Source organism: Parambassis ranga, chromosome 3, assembly GCF_900634625.1.
Source record: "Parambassis ranga chromosome 3, fParRan2.1, whole genome shotgun sequence".
Taxonomy (NCBI): Eukaryota; Metazoa; Chordata; class Actinopteri; family Ambassidae; genus Parambassis; species Parambassis ranga.
The window spans coordinates 20,563,999-20,582,367 of record NC_041024.1 but is presented as its reverse complement, the minus strand read 5'-3'; the positions used below and the strand labels follow the sequence as shown (position 1 = coordinate 20,582,367).

At 40.7% G+C, this 18,369-nt stretch overlaps 3 protein-coding genes across 3 annotated transcripts in view; all 3 read left to right on the top strand.

The window, feature by feature from the left end:
* The first annotated feature begins 996 nt into the window (after positions 1-996).
* On the top strand, positions 997-3,133 carry cox5ab (cytochrome c oxidase subunit 5Ab). The gene is made up of 5 exons (XM_028402010.1): positions 997-1,154; positions 1,947-2,063; positions 2,222-2,343; positions 2,737-2,859; positions 3,009-3,133. The coding sequence occupies exons 1-4, from the start codon at positions 1,082-1,084 to the stop codon at positions 2,848-2,850; spliced, it is 426 nt and encodes a 141-aa protein (XP_028257811.1). The 5' UTR covers positions 997-1,081; the 3' UTR covers positions 2,851-2,859; positions 3,009-3,133.
* A 1,956-nt stretch (positions 3,134-5,089) lies between these two features.
* Positions 5,090-9,884, top strand: fam219b (family with sequence similarity 219 member B). The gene is made up of 6 exons (XM_028402609.1): positions 5,090-5,292; positions 5,675-5,783; positions 6,199-6,292; positions 6,418-6,495; positions 6,791-6,842; positions 7,864-9,884. The coding sequence occupies exons 1-6, from the start codon at positions 5,218-5,220 to the stop codon at positions 8,011-8,013; spliced, it is 558 nt and encodes a 185-aa protein (XP_028258410.1). The 5' UTR covers positions 5,090-5,217; the 3' UTR covers positions 8,014-9,884.
* Positions 9,885-10,660: 776 nt separating this feature from the next.
* The window catches only part of LOC114433828 (AT-rich interactive domain-containing protein 3B-like), a 41,098-nt gene continuing 33,389 nt past the window's right edge, over positions 10,661-18,369 (top strand). Inside the window, exons 1-2 of the mRNA XM_028402558.1 lie at positions 10,661-10,853; positions 11,843-12,475. Coding sequence (XP_028258359.1) covers positions 10,818-10,853; positions 11,843-12,475 — 669 coding nt within the window. The 5' untranslated portion in view covers positions 10,661-10,817. The remainder of the gene's footprint in view (positions 10,854-11,842; positions 12,476-18,369) is intronic.

Sequence of the window (18,369 nt, the reverse complement as noted above, 5' to 3'; positions counted from 1 at the left end):
GTGTAATACAGTGTAAAGTTGGTCAACACAGATATTTAAAGCTTTGGTATAGTATAGTATTACCAACCAAGAAAGAAAATACAAGACAGGCTCTGACAGAGAGGAGGAGACAGGCAGAGACAGAGAGGGAAAGATGTGCAGCAGCACATTACACTAATGGACATCTACTGTGGTGCTCTGGGCTTAGTGCGGATTAGGGTTTACCACGTCACTAAGAACACTCTCACACACACACAAACACACACACACATAAACACACACAGACAAACTTGAATCAGATGCACACAATGGGGTAATCCACACAGCTCCTGTACATGTTTATCATGAACACATGCACACATAAAATGGTTGATATACCATCCACATAGTATTCAACACAAAATATGAAAATTCTAAATATTAAATGACATGATTAATGATTATTATGCATCATCAAACACAAAATGTATTATCATGTTAAATTATTATTAACGATATTTAAAAACTAGACCAACAAGTAAAGATAAACGTGTTTTTATTAAAGAAATTAAATATTTTTTTTTTCTTTTGCACGCCAAGAGCTCCCTCTGCTGGTCATATGGGTTGTGAAAGGACACCAGCACATCCCTTGATGACTCCAGGAGAAGCATTTTCTGTATTTATACTAAACTGAATAAACTTGTTTTTCTCCTCTACTGCTTATCCTACTGTTACACTGTTCTCATTCTTTATTTAAACATAGGCCTATGGGTGTAAACGTGTGTTCTTGTGTGTGTCTCTTGCTTTTGCAACACTTCAATAAAGAAAAAACTCTGCTTGCTTTTATATACGGTCTATTGTGGGTAAATAAACAATTATTGTCTATATTGACGCAGGCAGCTTACACGGGAAGCTACGGCTGTTTCCGCCAGTCACGTGACACCCGTCCTCTACATCGTGTGTTTCCGTCCAGAGTCTGCCCACTGGGCAAAGTCTGATCTACTCCAGGGCAGCAGGTGGCGGTAATAACCTATTAAGCTGGATGCCATCCGCCGTGAAACAACAGCAAGAAGAAGACTTCCCACTTAGCGGGTAGCGGACGGTTAGCTTCCACTGCGGTATCATGTTCCGAGCCGTTTTCCGACTGTCAGCCTCAGGGGCTCGGAGCCTGGCTCGGTCGCGATCCTGCTACTCAGGTAGGATATTCGGTTATACGCGTGGCGAGAAATTAAAATACCTCTGCTATAAAACTAAGTACTCGAGCATGCTCGATAGCTACCCAGCTTAGCCACAGCTGTGTGTGTATGTAGCAAGAAGCTAACAGGGGGTGACATTGAATTATTTTGTGAGAAGTTGTACCTGTTGGCTTGATATCAAAGTGATGTGGTATTTCTTCTTCTTTTATTTTGCATTTTAAACGATGCGCCAGGTAAATGTAAGAAAAAAAGAAGAAGTCACGACCTTGTGATGACCCTCAGTTAGTTCACGAGTGTCAGTGACCGCAGCTTTACGCAGTCCAGACATTGTTGCATTGTCTAAAGTCAACTTAGTATGATTGTTGTCCAAGGCGTTGGTCTTATTATGCTTTTGACCATATGCTTGTACTGTAGACTGTCTGTAGATAGTCTAGGCAAGTTTGCTCTGCCCTGGTGCTATAACCCAGCATACATGCACACACAAACCAACCTCAACTGTAATTCTACATCAAGTCTAATGTCAATATGGACATTGTTTCCTCTTATCAATGAGTAATTGTGCAATGTCCATTATGAGGTTTAACGTGGCATTGAGGTACAGTATGCTTGAATAATTTAGATGACTTTCAAATGACCAAATTTATCATTGTTTACTCATTGAATAAAATATTTAGTTATTTAAATAAAATAAAATAGTCATTGCCCCTGTGCTTTCTTTTTATTATGCACATTATTGAAACATACATTTATCATCACTCATATTTTAATCTGTCTGTGCATCATGTTTCCCAGCTCCCTTGGCCTCCAGATGTTATTCCCATGGCAGGGCAGAGACAGAAGAAGAGTTTGATTCCCGTTGGGTCACTTACTTCAGTAAACCTGACCTCGATGCCTGGGAACTGAAGAAAGGTGACTTTATTGACATGCTGATACATATAATTCAATGATCAAAGTTTTGCCAACCTCTCTTTTGCTATAATGTCCTAATTTAGTCATTGTTTGGCAGTTATGAAATATTTTGCTTATTCTGTTAAGTAATAGGATTTTTCCCATTATTTGATCTAAAGGCATGAACACCCTGATTGGCTATGACCTGGTACCTGAAGCCAAGATCCTGGATTCAGCACTAAGAGCTTGTCGGAGACTGAATGATCTGGCCAGTGCCATCCGCATCCTTGAGGCTGTCAAGGTGAGTGCTCCACCCGCCACTGGTTCACTTCAGGTCTGTCTAACATTTTCGTCACCTGACTCAGCAGAGCAGTCCAAATCTGATCCGGCCCCGTTATGAGATGAGTCTGTGAGCTCATTTTGTATTCTCTGGCCGAATAAATGTCCTTTTTCACATTAAGTACTGAATCAGCATTGCTACGTCACACCTTTCCTCTGATTGGTTGTAGACCTATCCAGTTGCACCTAGAGGCATTTTGGTCTGCCATTAATGTTAAAGGAATGGAAACTGAAAATGAACCCACACCCAAAGAGGGCATTATTTCACTAGCCGTTAATGTTTCAAAATGAAGTGGTAGTTTGCGGAGACTGCAAGTATGACTGAAGGTAAAACATTTTGTTTCCTTTTCTGAAGAACAAAGCCGGCCCCCATAAAGACATTTATCCCTACCTTATCCAAGAATTGAAGCCCACCCTCTCAGAACTTGGCATCTCAACACCAGAAGAACTGGGAATTGACAAGATCTAGACTGCCAAGGTGAGTCTGCATTACATTATATATAAGATAACTGATGCTGTGTGTCAGTCTTAAACCCTGTATGAAGATCTGCTTGAGCTACATTGCAGATCACAGACTGCATGTTTCTGCCTTGCAGTTGAAAATATGTTTTGTTCCTTTTTCCTCAGGTCTGTGTATAAAGAGATGAGCTCTCCCGATTCTTTCCAGTCAGACTGTCTATATTGTTGATTAAATCCATTGCTGTCCTATTGTGTACAAAATGGTGGACCTAATAAAGAAACCAGTATATTAATGTTTGTATTTTGTTTGTATTTTGTGTCCCTCCCCCATTAAAAATATTAATTGAATGGTCATTTTAAATCATGGTGTATAATATTTGGACTAAAATCTTATGAGCACACTTGTAAATAATACTATGGTGACTGCTGATTAACTGGCATGACCAGGGCCATTTCTAGCTTAGTGAGGGCCCTGTGCAAGATGCTGCCCTAGTTTTTCAAACTACAGTGGAGAGATTCCTACCTCTGTTACACTTCAAGCAACATTGAACAATGTTTAAACTAAACAGAAAAACAATTACATAAGTTACATAAGTTATCAACATCACGCTTCTATGTTTAACATCACAGTCACGGTGCATTATCCTCAAAATATCTGCTTCCTGGCTTTTAATTAGCAAAGTCATCTCTCTGCCTACTAAGTCCATCCAGAATGAATTGGAGAGAACTGATGGCCAGTCAGCTGGATCTACTAGTTAACAAAAAAGGCAGCTGACCATGTCAGTCTGCAGGTGGAGTCAGCCCTGCTGCTTGCTGGTCAGGAGGAATATGAAGGTCCTGTGGATTCCTGCTCAGGAAATTGTGAGGACCCCTTAGATCCATAATCATAATCACATATTCCTAGTTTATAATTGCAGTGATGTTGCACTAATAATTGTTTTTATATTAAACATTGTAATGCATCCTTTTAAAGCATGTACCCAATTACAAAGTTGTACTTTTAAGAGGTTTTTTACAATTATTTATCCACTGTAAATAAAACAAGGATAAATAATCCACTGCCACAATAGTCCAAAATAATCAATAGTCCTCAGACTTTAACTGCTTTTGTAGTAAAGAACACAACCAAACGGAATGGCTCAGCTTCAATATTTAATCACAACATTTCAGCGGACAATGAAAAGCTTGAGCAACCTATTCGACAGGAGAAAAAGAGCGCCTAAGGCATCAAGCGGAGGAGCTCACAGAAAGACCTGAGTGTAATTACCTCTGGCATCTGTTACGGGGAAGTATATTACAGAGGCAGCGCTTAGGTCAACCGCTCTAAAGAGGCAGACAGGAGAAGAGTCTGTTGTTGGAAATCTGTTTCTATGGGAAAGAAATGCTCAAAGACGTTCTCACTGAATGTCACAAGGATCGTTTCATTATGAAACGTTTAGGAACAACAAGCTGACCTGCAGTCTGAGACACATAAGAATGTACTGTGGTAGATATAAAAACCATCCATCCATGACAACACGTTTCTGATCAACATGTCCTGGAGTACAACGTTCATGCAGCTATTTAAGTCATTGTTAATATAATTACTTACACCTGTGCTGCCCTGCTGTAAGTAACAAGGGTTAACAAATTATCTTTTCCATTATAGATAAGGCATGAAGCCTAAAAGTCACCTGTGCTGCACATTAAAGTTTGTACCTACATAATCTACATTTGAGAACTTATTTTTTTCCCTCATAAGTACAGTAGGTAATGGAATGGTCACACACTACAGAGTGGAGCTCAAGAAGCGAACACCACTAAAGTTTCTGCATTTCTGCTCATCCCAACCCTCGGCAGAAAGTTTTTATTTTGCTTCAGTTTCATTTGCATTTTCTCAAACCACAAATATTCAGAAAATATTTGTGATCATCAGCCAGCTATGTGATGAATGTGTTCATGTCAAGGTGAGATGTCTGGAAGTAGCAGAGGTGGAGTGGTAGTGGAGGCATGGTGGAAACATACAAACAGATTCAGAGGAACACCCTATGACTTTCCAAGGCCTGATCAATGGTATGAATAATACAAATAAAAATATACAAAAAATTAGGTTTGTATGCATTTCTCATAAAGTAAAAATCATCTGAAAAATAAAAAAATAGCAAATAAAACTCACCATCAGTCAATTTAGCACAGGTAAGCCGAACACTTATTCTTGTATGCAGTTTTATTTTGACAGTCCCGCATTTACCCGGAAGTAGTATATAACCTGTCACTGATAGCATAGCAGGCTAATAGAAGTGCCTGTGTGCTCCTGGAGGAAAACAAAGTCCCTTATGTGTGGGACAGCTGTCATCATGGCGGTGTTGTGGTGTAAATTGTGACGAGCAACGCCAAGATGATGAACGACATAATAGAGGAGCCAGAGAAGGACACGCTCCTGGAAACGCAGCAGGAGCCACAAGTTTTGTCGGTAATGTCAGCTAAAGCTAATCTAGGCTGTGGCTGGCTACAGTAGAATTAGCAATGCTAGGTAGCTAGCATAGCAGAAGCATGTTTACAGAATTATTCCGGTTAGACATTGCTTAATCTGATTGTAAATCATACGTAATGACAATATTATTAGGCATAAAGACGCATATGGTTGATTATCTCTGCCTTAAAATAAAAAAAATAGGATTTTTAGGAAAATGGGGATGGTGTTTTTACAATACGAGATAAAGTTTTGCTTTTGTTTTCTATGTTGTAATTTACCTTAAAAACTTTTAGCACATGTTGCCATTACATGATCACGTGCCGTGTCATTTACTTGCTACCACACGCGACTATGGAATTTGTCATTTTTGGAACCTCAGGGGCCAAATAATGGCACAAGACCTAAAACCGCTGATGGCGCTATCAGGCCAGTGGAGAAGAGAGGACCTTACATCATGTCTAGAGCTCCTGCCATTCACCTCAAACTACGTAAGCACATCCCCGACTTTCCTTTAATATAAGAAGATTATCATTATGTGTGATTGTTATTTCTAAGTGTTTTATGTGTAGGACAGTAACTCATATGGCACTGATGGAAGGATTTTTTAACGTCCTTCACTGCCTGCTCCAAGGCACCTAGTTTTCATATGGCTAGACAAATGTTGTAGAAGAAGAGATAAACATGTGAGATTAGGAAAAATATGGCATAATACACATGGCACATGTTTCTCTCTCCTGTGCCTCTTTAAATGTTTTCAAGACAAACAGTAGATCAGAGTTTGATCCAATTTATAATGCAAAATGCAGTCAAGTCCTGTAGATGTATTTTAATGTAGTCCACACAATTATGAAAATCATGCACTTGTCGGGCTCCTCTGCCCTCTATGGTTCTGATTATCCACAGAGAAACACAGAGAGATGGCAAGGAAAGCATTAAAGAAGAAAGCCCTCTCAACCGGGCCTCCAGTGATGCACCAACCCCGACAAGGAGCCAAGAGGTGAGGAAGTATGTCGAGGAAAGAGGAGGCGGCTTTGCGTGATGTTAGCATTATGCACAAGAAGAGACGTGTGTTTGTTTGTTTGTTATGGATTTTTCCCAACAATTCCTGGTTGTCCTTTTTAGGACAGTGAAGTACAACAAGGGCTACGCTGCTTTGAGTCAGCACGCTGAGGAGCCTTTGGTTGCACTTGACTCAGACAGGTATGGTCACACCAGGTGAAAGGGTTGTTGAAACTGGTCTTACCACATAACAGCACATTTTACCTTTAGAGCAACTGCTTTAATTGTTATTTTTTAAACACAGGAATTAAGTGTTAGGTAATTGTGTTTGACACATTTGCTCTACACTCCATTTTCTGGTTATTTACATTGATGCAGTTTAAGTTTGAGTCAGCAAACAAAACAAAATCATATTTGTTTATAAAGTTATAAAGTATCCTTGAGCAGGTGTGTAGTTGACAGTTTTGGAATAATTTCATCTGTCTTGTTTTAACAGTGATGAAGAGATTGATTTTGAGCAGTATTCCTCAGGATACTCTTCAGCTGAGGTGAGTAAGCCCCACAGGGCATTTTACAGATTCTGTCAAACTGGTTGTGTAACTATTGCTGCGTAAGCATGAAAACATCTATATAGTATGCACTTACATCATTTATGCTGTTGCTGTTTTTCCTTTTTTTATTTTTATACTTATGAGCACACACTAGTAGAAGACACTTCTACGCTTCTACTAAAAAAACTTCACAATGTAAATATTGTATTTATTACTATAGAAAATATAATCTCTGAGCAGTAAAAACTGGCTAATTATTTGAATGAGGTTTGCATTTAACTTATTTACACCTCACAAACAGAAAGTGGGTTTAAGGTTAAAAGCAACAGCTTTGTTTTAAAGTGAAATATGTTTTAAGCATAGCAGGTAGAAGTACATCAGATATTTAAAATGGGTCTCCAATCATGTTTGTGGTGCCTGTACTGAATCTAAGGACTGTATATACAAATGGACAACGTGGCTCTATCTATATATAAAGTAAGGGCACTGCCATGTTTGAAAAACAGGCCATCTTGGAACGCCGTAGAGGTTGAGAGATGACTGACTGTGACACTTCTTCCTCCATTTTTAGACAATAAATAATTAAATACTAAAGTATAAACACGAACACTTGAAGACAGCAAGTCATAAACCATTCATGGGGAACATTTTTTAAGGACTATTTTTTAAGCTGGGTCTTTACAACATCCACTAACATGGTGGCGGTTTATGACCTACAATGAGCCACAGGCTCGGTGCTTGTGAGGCTAAAAAACTACATTAGTGCAACATACTGTGGCATTCTAACTCATGCACAGGAACTCGTTCTGCAGGATCTGGTTTAGATCACTGATTGTGGAAAGATGGACAACATGACAACTCCACAAAACAGGCTTGGCTGAGTCTGGGGGGAGGGTAGAGGTTAACCTGACAACCTAACTTTTATTTTTTTTGTCTGCTTATTGAATTACCTGTGAGATTTACCCATGTGGTTCTCTTATGTGTGCTGTTAAAAGTAGGCTTACTCTGTGTTCCACAGGTCCATCCAGATCTGAGCAAGCAGCTACTTCAAGATGGCTACCGTCTGGATGAGATCCCTGATGACGAAGACCTGGACCTAATCCCGCCCAAAGCCATGGGCTCCTCTGTGTGCTGCTGCTCCGAGGGTCCATCCTGCTGTATGCAGTGATGCTGGTGCAGTGACTCAAACCTTACAAAGGCTTGGCTACACCTCAGCTGACTTTAGTCACTGGTGCCTGACGCGTTCTTTCTATCCCAGCCTCCACTGCTGCGCTGCCTAAGGACTTCAGCTCTGAAGCCAAACTGCTTTTCATGCAGGACTGCGTGCACTGAGATCGCCCAACCCAAAGCGCAGATGGACATGACAGCAAGCCTTATATCTACTGTGACCCCAAAGCTTGACCTATGTTTTTTTTATTTATTATTGTTTTTCTTTTCATAGGACTACATGAAATTCTATCTATGTCATGGCTCCAAAGATAGAGGAAGAAGTGTTAAGCATTTTGGATATGACCCTTTGATCCAAGGAAGTGCATGTTGTCATCGTTCCCTCTGTGGCAAACAGGTCTGCAGCCCTCAGATGTTATGTAAATGTGTTCAGCTCTTTAATGAATCTGCATTCCCCACTTAATGGCACCTCATTGACTTTAACATTCCCTAACAGCAGCTGTTGTTGTTCTCTGTTTTTACTACACTTGCCAGTTTTTCTTTTAAAGCTGTTACAGAAAGCAAAATATGTTATATACACTTGCCTTTGTGGGTAGATTGCAATTTAAATTCAATGTTTCCTGTTAGGGAATAAAACGAACCAAAATCAAAACAGAGAGAGAAGCTGCTTAGAAAACAGGAAATCTTCAAAACCTAAAAATACCTTTTCTTTTTTTATTTACTTTTTTTGTGGCCAAGTTGAATATGTAGCATTTTGAAACCCTACACAATATCTAACCAACCTTAAAGAAGGACATGTGCTGATGTCAGATTTGAGTTACTATGTTACATTTATTAACATATTTATTGTTATGGTTGTCGCAAGCACTAAAATAGTTACAGACTTAAAGGTCACCAAATCTTTATAGGCTTTGAGTTCTTTATCTATTCTTCTTTTTATTTTTAAAACCATATTTACAAGTTGATTTATTGTTGATTCTACACAACAAACACACGTGATGAAAAATGCAGACGTGCACCATTATATTTTCTGTTGTACTTTAAAAAAAGATCTGTTCACTAATGTCAGTGTTCCAGTTTTGCTGTTAACTGTTCATGTTGAAACTGATCAGAACATTTTAAAATATCAGAGTAAGTGAGAGCGATCACTTTCTCAGGAAGTTGGTTATGAGTGCACGGATAGAAATAGGTTTCTCATGAACAACTGTCAAATATAAGTTGCACAACTGGTCAAGTGCATTAAGGTATTAAAGGGGATAAATGTGTCGCTGCTGTTTAAACTAAGTTACAGGCCCACACTGTCACTATTTCTCACGCTGTGGTCCTTGTTGTCAAACCACTTCCACCTCTATTGGAAAGAGTGATATGTTGTGATAGGACCCAGATCACAGGACAGTTTTGTTTTGTTTGATTTAATGCAAAGTCAGGACACGGATGTGGTTAAAATCATTGGATTGAAAAGGTTACCTTATTAGTGTAGTTGATCATCTCCCAGCACTCCATTCTTGTAATGTTTATTTAGGAAAAACAGCTGATTCAGTTATTACACTAAGTGTAAATCACTTGATTCAAGTGTGAGCTAAATGCTTTAAATGGACGAGCTGAATTCAAACTGGCTCCGCACGATGTTTTTTTTTATGCATAAACAGTTTTGCACTTAACACCAGTGGTAGACAGTAGCAAGTACACTTGACTCACCTGTACTATGCAACTATTGGGACAATCTGCTTGTTATACATGCTTGTGACAAGATGGTGTTATTGAGTGCCGAATGCAATAACAGTTTTTTTATGATGGTAAAGGCTAATCTTTTTATTATTATTGATTGTACTGTTTATTGGTTTACATTATTAAATAAAACTCAGTTAAGTATGTGGGTTGCTGTGTTTTAAGTTTTTATTATTATTATTATTTTTAGTGTGTGACATTAGTGAATGAATGAAGACGGGCACACGTGGTGGTTCTCGTTGTTTCCATTAGGGGGCAGTGTGGAGCCATCCTGCATGTTTAACGCAATACCTGTTGCTCTTGAAGTTATTGTAGCGTCTCATTGAAATACTGTCTCATCAGTATAGTCATGTGGAATTCAAAATAGGTCAATATACTACCGTAATAACCTGTGAGCCAAGAACATATTTGATGAATAGATTAATTGTATACTAGTGCCAAAAAAAGAAACATTTAATGCATGGATGTTTATGTGCATTTATATTTTCATTGGCTCGCACCTATACATACATTTGACATTTTATTAAATTCAATTAACAAATATGAAGCTTAGTTAAACGTAACAAAGGTGCGTCTGCGGATGATTACATAGTTTTACACCAAATATTCAATACTGTGCAAAAAATAAAAATAAAAAGTTGAATCATCTTAACGTGAAAGTGTGTGATAGGTGTCATGAAACGGAAAAGGTTGATACTTGTTGCTGTCGCTGGGCGGGCCTAAAGCTGCTGTGCGCCATGCGGGGGGTGTCAATTGGAGGGGAGGAAAAAACCGACTGGGAGTTACCTCAGCGCTTTCCGAGATATGAGCTCGGGCCATTTTCCAGTCGGTGTCCTTTTCTAATAAAGAAGAAAATCAGAAATAGACAGGAAAAAGAAAGAAGTGAAGTCAGGCACGGTTGGAGAGGTCGCGCAGAAGACAGCGTACAGCGGCGTCCCCCTGCCTGCGGATCGTCGGGAATCTGCGGTGCGTGCACACCGAGTCTGCCCCCGTGCGCGCGCGCGCGTGTGTGTTTACAAGTGTTTGAACGAGTGCCAGAAACGAGGGAAGCAGGAGGATAAAGCCACGGAAGGAGGGATGGTGGACAATTCAAGCAGTAGTAAGGCACAAATGGTGAGTTGTGGTCCTGCTTGGCGTCCCATTACATTTTCCTGATAGGTGACGAGCTAAAAAAAAAAACCTTTAAAGGACAGTTCGAGTTCGACCGCCTTTTATTTACGTTGCCGTAAAGAATCAGCTAGCTAACATTAGTTTGCAAAAGGAAGAAACTTTGAGAGAAAAACTATCTTTTGGTATGTTGCATTTACTCATTTTATATTCGTACGACAACACTGTCATAATGACGTTTTTATGAACTTCTTGTTAGGGTAATTCGCTTGTTGTGTATTGTACATTATCCTAAAACTATTATATCACGTTACGTTAAGGATGGCAGCTAACTGACGCGCAGAGGTGTGTTTTTGTGGGTGCTTAGCCTTAATAACTGTTGGAGAAGCCTTTCTTTTCATGTAATTCGCAATTTGTTCACTGTATCCCCTGTCGGGTTAAACAGTTTCATCGTTATAGTTGAGTAATCGTGTAACTGCTTTCTAAAATCCATTTGTCGGTGTCAAATACACACCGCTTGTTATGCATTTAAACGTCAATCAGTACTTGACTGCTGCAAATGCCTTATAAAACCTAAAGCGGGTTGCTAATGTAAAAATAATTTTCTTCTTTGGTCTTTTTTGCTTAATAATTATGCTGTTTTTGGTGCTGTTTAGGGTCTTTGTGATTGCATAGTCTTTTCTTTCCTTTCATATATTTAAACATATTTGTGTGCTTGCCTGTTGTTTCAGCTTTTATACATGGTCAGGCTATGTTTACATGTGAAAGTGTACATATTTTATGTGTATATTAGTAATAACTAGCTTAGAGTGACTATTGTGTTGCATGTTTTATGAGACTCCCAAGCAGCATTTTCCTGTTTTCACGTGGCAAAAATTATGTGTATTAGCCATTTTGTATGTTTAAGTCAGGCGTCTTTGTTCCCATTGTAGCTTTGAGAAGTAATTAGATTTCAGCATAGTGGATCACCCATGACTCTTGTCTTCCTCCCACAGCCCAGCATGTCTCAAGAGCCCGGTGTGGCCTTTCCTCAGAGCACCTCTACAGGGGGAATGAAGCTGGAGGCAGTGATGGAGCAGCTCCAGCGTCAGCAGCAGGCCCGACTGGAAATGGAGCGCAAGGAGAGGAAGTTACGAGAGGCCCACATCATGTATGCTCAGCAGGTTGCAGCCCAGCAGGCCATACTGGCTGCTGCCCGGGCTTCTGGGGCCAGCTTCATGGGAAAAGGCCTGGCTGGAGTTGTTCCTGGTGGCGGGTTGCCTCCCCGAGTGTCCAATCAGAGCAGTGTAGACTCAGAAAGAGAGGATGATGAGGACAGAGGCCGAGATTCGGGGGATGACGATGACGATAATGAGATGATGGAGGGGGACGAGGGCAGTGATGAGGATGAGGGAAATGCCAGTGGTCTGGAATTCCTCCGCAAGCAGACTCTTGCTCTGCAGCAGAATGCCTCCCGAATCCCAGCCCGTCCATTTGGCAGTTACTCTGCAACAGCCCCCCAGAGGTCTGCATCACCACCTGTTAGAGTGAAGCAGGAGCCCAACGAGGGTCTGTCACCTGCAGGGCCTCACTCAGCTACCTCTCCTAATGGACAAGCTGACTGGGGCTTTGATGATCACTTCAGACAGGTTAGTGCTCTTGCAGTTGTAGCCTTTCTTGTTGCACCATTTCCATCACGATGATTACACCCTTTTTGGTCTTTTTGCAGTTTTGTCTTTCAAACATTATCCATATTCTTACCTGTCAACATTTTGTCAGCTTTGTTTATTGAAGGTTATCATTAAAAAAAAGTCCTTCTTCAACTTCTACTGTCATTAAAATGTCTCTAACTTTATTTAGATTACTACAGAGGTTCATCAATAAAACACTGCTCTTCATGGTGACCGAGAGGAATGCCCTTTCTCTGTTCTCCACTCTCTCGTTGAGTGCTTATGTTAAATTTCTCATTCCAGCCCCCTGCTGTGAGAAACCTGCCTAATCTTTACTGTGGCACAACTCACTGTAGCGGTATCTTAGTAAGTCACTTCAAATCTCTGTGGAGGTTTGACCACTGATTGGCTTTTGTGGCGAAAAATCCTCCTAAGTGAGTCCTGGCAGTGGGCCAGGTTGAGGCGCAATGTGTTCATGCTGACTACTTCTCTCTCTCCATGTGCTCACACTCAGTGTGTGTGCCTCTCTTGCTCTCTGTCCCTCTTGGCGCTTTGCTCAGGCTCTGGTTTGGCTCTGATCCAGGTAGTGGAATCAGGCAGGGCAGTGCTGCTGCTGGGAGGCTGTGGGTGGTTGGTCGGGTCAGCACGAAGATTTTAGCTGGGTGGAAAGGTTGGATGTAGTACACAGTAGCAACCTGTCACACCCCACTCTCGGCACCCCAAGAGTTTCGGCCGTGTGCCAAGTGCACTTTCCCTTGAAGGTAAATATTGCCTCAGCACAGTGTTACGGAGCACTGGAATGCCAACTGGGAACCAAGCTGAACTACATGCGGTTTAGCATCATAGTTTGGGACATAGCAGGTTAACGAGAGCTCAGCAGCCTGTGGGTGATATAAAAAGCCTTAGCTGTACAGGAGTGGGCAGTGTCAGAGGACATATCTGTACTTGATCAGTGGGCTGAGGGTGCTGGACTATCATGTGTCTGGATTTTATTACTGTCTATTTAAAGGCAAGTGTCTCTGAATGGTGCTTCTCTTGAGCACATTTCCAAATTTAGCAGAGTGTGTACATTTGCTAATGACACACAGGAGTCCTACTGTAGAGATGCTGAGGAAGGACAATCATTTTAAAAGTGGGCATAAAGAAGAACTGATGTGTTGTGTATGTGTGGTTATTGTGTGTCTACCACAGTTTCTGCCTTCACAGGGATCTGCTGAAAATGAATAAACACATCACTTTGGACTGCTGATTGTTCCAAGAGGTGTCAGAAAGGGTGGTGGTGTATTATTCTGCAAGATGGCCTGGCTTTGTCTGTGTGTTCGTCAGAACAGAAGATCATAGCAGCAAAGTTGTAGCTGACCAGTCCCCTATCTGTGGCCTGGTGTCTTTTATTAGGAGAGGTGGGCTGAGCCTGGGGGTTGGGGGAGAGGCATTATGGGACGAGAATTGGTCTGGCCTTTTTTTGTTTCCTCTCTTTTATCTTTCCTGTCATTATGTCAGCTCTGCAGTATTTAATGACGGCTCATCTCTTCAGGCAGTTTCAGGTTGCACTGCTGTAGGGGGAGGGGGACAGTGGAGGCAGGGGAACTGTTTTTTTTTTTTTTTTTTGATGTCATTGTCTTCGAGAGGCCAGAGACAAGCCTGGCAGATGCCGCAAATACCGACCCTTTATAATAATGAGGGGGGCACATTTATTATATCCTAAAAGCAGCAACAGAGGGGAGATGAGATTACTACCTGAAGAGGCAATTGTACAGAAGGACATTTACATGAACATTTACATTTCATGCAGCTGGTCTCTTCTACAAGGACACTCAGAATTACTACAATACTATGGACAATATGTGGAGTCATAGCAAACTGAGAGTTTGGTAACATCTAGAAAAACTTATATCTCACAAGGTGCAGTTATAACAGTTAGTGTGATAATGATGTGACATCTAGTTGCACAGTATGTAAAGTCCATTAGCAAAACACAGCTAATTTTTCCACTTTAACTTATTTATTTATTTTTTGTATATAAGAGGTGATGTTCGATACAGGTCAGGTGGGGGTGGACAGACGTAGGAGCCAGTGTTTTCGTGTCAGTGATGTATGCGTGGTGACCTCAGCCCTGTCCTAAACAGCAGAGTAAATAATTGTCAAACAAGGGGATGGACAAAGGCGTCGCGTGGAAACAGAGCTGGGCTGGGCAACTGGCTGGCCTCAGCACTCTGGCCTCTACCATAGTGGGATAGAGGCTGCATGACCTCTGTAATCCAGCCCTCACCCCTTCTGCTCACATATGCACACGTATTCATTGACTCCCTTCTCTTCTTGCTATAATCTGTTAGTGATTAATAGAGTTTTAATCATGCCTGCAGCACACAGATTGAGCCCTGTGCTCCACATTACCAGCAGTAGTAGTTGTTAGTTTGTTGGTCATTAGAATGTTGGTTAAAATGCTATAGGTACAATGTAAAACAGTCATGTTCACATGGTGTGTAGTTTTGACTTATGACTAGTGACACCAAAAAAGAGGCTTTGAGCTGGCTGTCTGCATTTGTATTGTGGTGATCGGTTCGAGAGTAATGACAAAGCAACCAGACATATAATTATCACATCGTGAGAGTGCATGTCAGGCTTGCAATTTGGGCATCAATGGACTGTTTTATGGCATGATTGTTTTTTTCATCTTATATGCAATTACAGTATTTAGAATTCTTAACATTCTTTCACTCTTTCATTTTGTGATTAATTCAGATTCCACTGTAATGTGTTTAGCAGGCTAAATTGTATGAGGCTAATTTATTATCCCATCCTGCCCTATTAGATTTTCATTTAAATTCAATTCAGTTAAATTTTATTTTATACAAATCTTATTTGTATAATGATTATTTTGTTTGGTAGAACATTTTAGCTCTAGTGCTTATGGAGACAAGGTATTGTGGATTAATAAATCCCTGCAACAGAAGAGCAAGAGAAAAAGGTAGAACTGGTCTAGATGTTGATGAAGATTCTCAGTCATCCAGGTCATATCCATTAAGGCGATTGATTGCTTCAATCGTCTCGTAGAACTGGTCTACTACACCTTGGTTGTTGGATGCATTTAACATAAGAAAAGAGGTGACCAACAAGACCACAGTGATCCACATCTGGTTTCTAGTTATTCACACAGATAGCAGCACAAAGGTGTGCTCCCTTTATACTCTGCCTTTGCTCAGTTTTCTTCTCTTTTACAGTTAAAACAAAGCTGGTGTAATGCAGCCTCGGTGCACACTTTAACATGACATGCCAGAGTTTATTAAAGGTGTGTCTTATGTCAGTTGTTTACTGTGGAGTGTTCCATCATGCCGGCTCACCCATCTACCCAGCAGTCGATTCGACTCTGTTAAGTACAGCTGGCGGCTCAGACCCATAACAGTGGTACAACAAAAAACTTCACGATCACGCCTCTGTATGTTTTACGCAGACTGCGAGGCACACTAAAGGTGCTGTGGTGCCTCAATGAACAGGCTGTGTGAATGGGGCTATTGACAACCTCTGCCATCACTTGCCACTCCTGAGTCCTGCCTGCGCTGCTTCTGCACTGAAGCTTGTCTGTCGAGGCAGCACTGTTGCATAATTTAGTTGTCGCCCCAGCAACACATCAGCCAGGAAGTGGAGAGCTGCACAACTGCAGCGAAGAGATCAATAAGGATTGTGCATGAGCTTCAAGAGGCAGCTATGCTTTACCTCATTTTCCATTCTTTTCTGATTAATGAAGAAGACATCGTATTTAGCTGATGGACTCAAGTTTTTAATTTGACAGTGGATTGTACACAGCAATGCACACACTGCTACACTATTGTTGACTTACAGTTGTGTGTCCCTCAGTAAGGTTGGGAGCAAGGAGGCTTTATTGCCTGGTGAGCCAGTCTGACCTGGTTTCGGCTTTCTGAATATTACGTTGGCGTCTCACATGCCATAACTGTCAGTAGGTTTTAAATGGAGTACTTAGTATTATTCTGTTTACTGGACTTCCTGTTATGCTGATGTAATAAGGCTGGAATTACTGTCTGACCTCTGTTTGTACAAACCGCCTGCAAATGGAAGTCATTCAGATGAGCAATGATGAGGACGGCTGAGGTCCATTAAAACACGTTGTAGTGCTTGTTCAGAGCAGAGCGGAGGCCTGATTATCACTGACATGCTTAAATTGACTACACAAGGAATTCAAAACCTCAAGCCTAGCTAATAACTCATGGAGACGTTAGGTATTTAAGGACTGTTGCAAGTAAAATATCAACTCAAATGGATTTATCTGTAAAACAAGGCACTACATTTTGCTATGTTTTTGTGTTCCTTCATTTTCTTTCCAGTGAGGACATTTTATGCAAAAAATTTTAAATTTTGTTCCAGTTAATGCAAATTATATTACTATGATCATTTATGATCTCTCACAAATTTTGTAGACACTAAATGATAACCTTATTTCTTAATTTGCTACACTGATCTCAGCACATCAGGCTGGCTAAATGTGCCAGATTTTTAGCTCACTGTGAAATTCACTTATGTTCACATTCACACACATAACAGTCCTGCTGTTTATTTCATTATTTCTTCCGCTATAACAACCACTTCACAATTATATTTTTAAAATGTATATGATTGATGCTACTCTTAAAATGCCAAATGTTGGCCACCTGTTAAAGCTACAGTAAAGTTTGTGTCAGAATGGAAATAACACAGTTGTGTTTTGAGTTTCCTGTGGAGTTGGTGGAAACATAGGCAGTATCAATTCATTTGCATTTTTTCAATTTCAATTGCCTGCTTATTTGTCACATACAAGATTGTCAAAAGGGAAAAATGAAACCTCCGAACCATATAATTCAGAATTACCGTCTTCTTTTGTTTCTATTACTGTTTGTATGGATGGTATCTACCATCTATCAGACCCTAAAATAACAGTGTTCGTGAGAATTTCTTCACATGCAGATGGAAATTGAATTGAATTTGTGTGTAACCATACTGACATAGAACAGGCTTCATTTTGTGCTGACCTACTCTTAACAGCTAAGTGTGGAAGATTCCCCCCTGCCCAGAAATAGAGGTATTGAATTTAGTAGAAGGATGAAGGTGGAGGGAGAGGGAGAGGGGGAGGAGAGGCAGTGGAAGTAGAAGAGGGTTTAGTGGTCTGGCGTAGCACACTACACTGCCCCACCCAGAGGAAACATTCCAGACGGAATTAAAGAGTTAACTCTTCAAACAGTGAACATTCCCACTGGGGGCTCCCAACAAGAGACAGAGGTTTTGACGGGGGTGGGTGGGTGCATGTCCGTGTTGTAGTCGTGCCACTGATTGGTGATCTTTCAATTCATTTCACTCAGTGTCGCAGGGGCTGTAAAAGGAAAACAGCCATAGGGTCTAAATGGGAGGAGCTGGTTGGGAGGACCCGTTTGTGCAGGCAGAGACAGTTTTTTTATTTGTCTGAGTCCCAGAGGGCACATCTGCCGCTTGCAGGCAGAAGGAAGCCTTATGTGCTGGGTCCATTCTCTTCACCCTTGTCACACAGCTGCCTGGGCAGAAAGAGCTCTAATTGGCAGTGTCTAGTCAGTTGTGATGATTTTACACACACATGGGACTCTAGGACTTGAACAATACATCATCAAATTAAGTTTTGTGGCACCGCAGTGTGTTATATATTTGAAAAACATAGTTCCAACTAAATGCAGTTTTACAAACATACTTGGTGTTCACTATTTAGGTAAATGTGTTTTGACCTTTTATTTACAATTCTTCTTTTGTGGATGTTCGAAATGTTTCTTCTTCAGAGATAGATGAAATGATACTTTCATCTGTTTTATTATTTAACTTATTAATTATTATTTATATTGCATTTAACATAGAGTTCT

Excerpts from the sequence above, each read along its gene's own strand:
- cox5ab (XM_028402010.1), top strand. The coding sequence starts at position 1,082 with ATGTTCCGAGCCGTTTTCCGACTGTCAGCCTCAGGGGCTCGGAGCCTG. Across the intron at positions 2,064-2,221 it reads TGCCTGGGAACTGAAGAAAG|GCATGAACACCCTGATTGGC; the intron begins GTGACTTTATTG and ends TTTGATCTAAAG. Across the intron at positions 2,344-2,736 it reads GCATCCTTGAGGCTGTCAAG|AACAAAGCCGGCCCCCATAA; the intron begins GTGAGTGCTCCA and ends CCTTTTCTGAAG.
- fam219b (XM_028402609.1), top strand. The coding sequence starts at position 5,218 with ATGATGAACGACATAATAGAGGAGCCAGAGAAGGACACGCTCCTGGAA. Across the intron at positions 6,496-6,790 it reads GTTGCACTTGACTCAGACAG|TGATGAAGAGATTGATTTTG; the intron begins GTATGGTCACAC and ends TTGTTTTAACAG. Across the intron at positions 6,843-7,863 it reads CAGGATACTCTTCAGCTGAG|GTCCATCCAGATCTGAGCAA; the intron begins GTGAGTAAGCCC and ends TGTGTTCCACAG.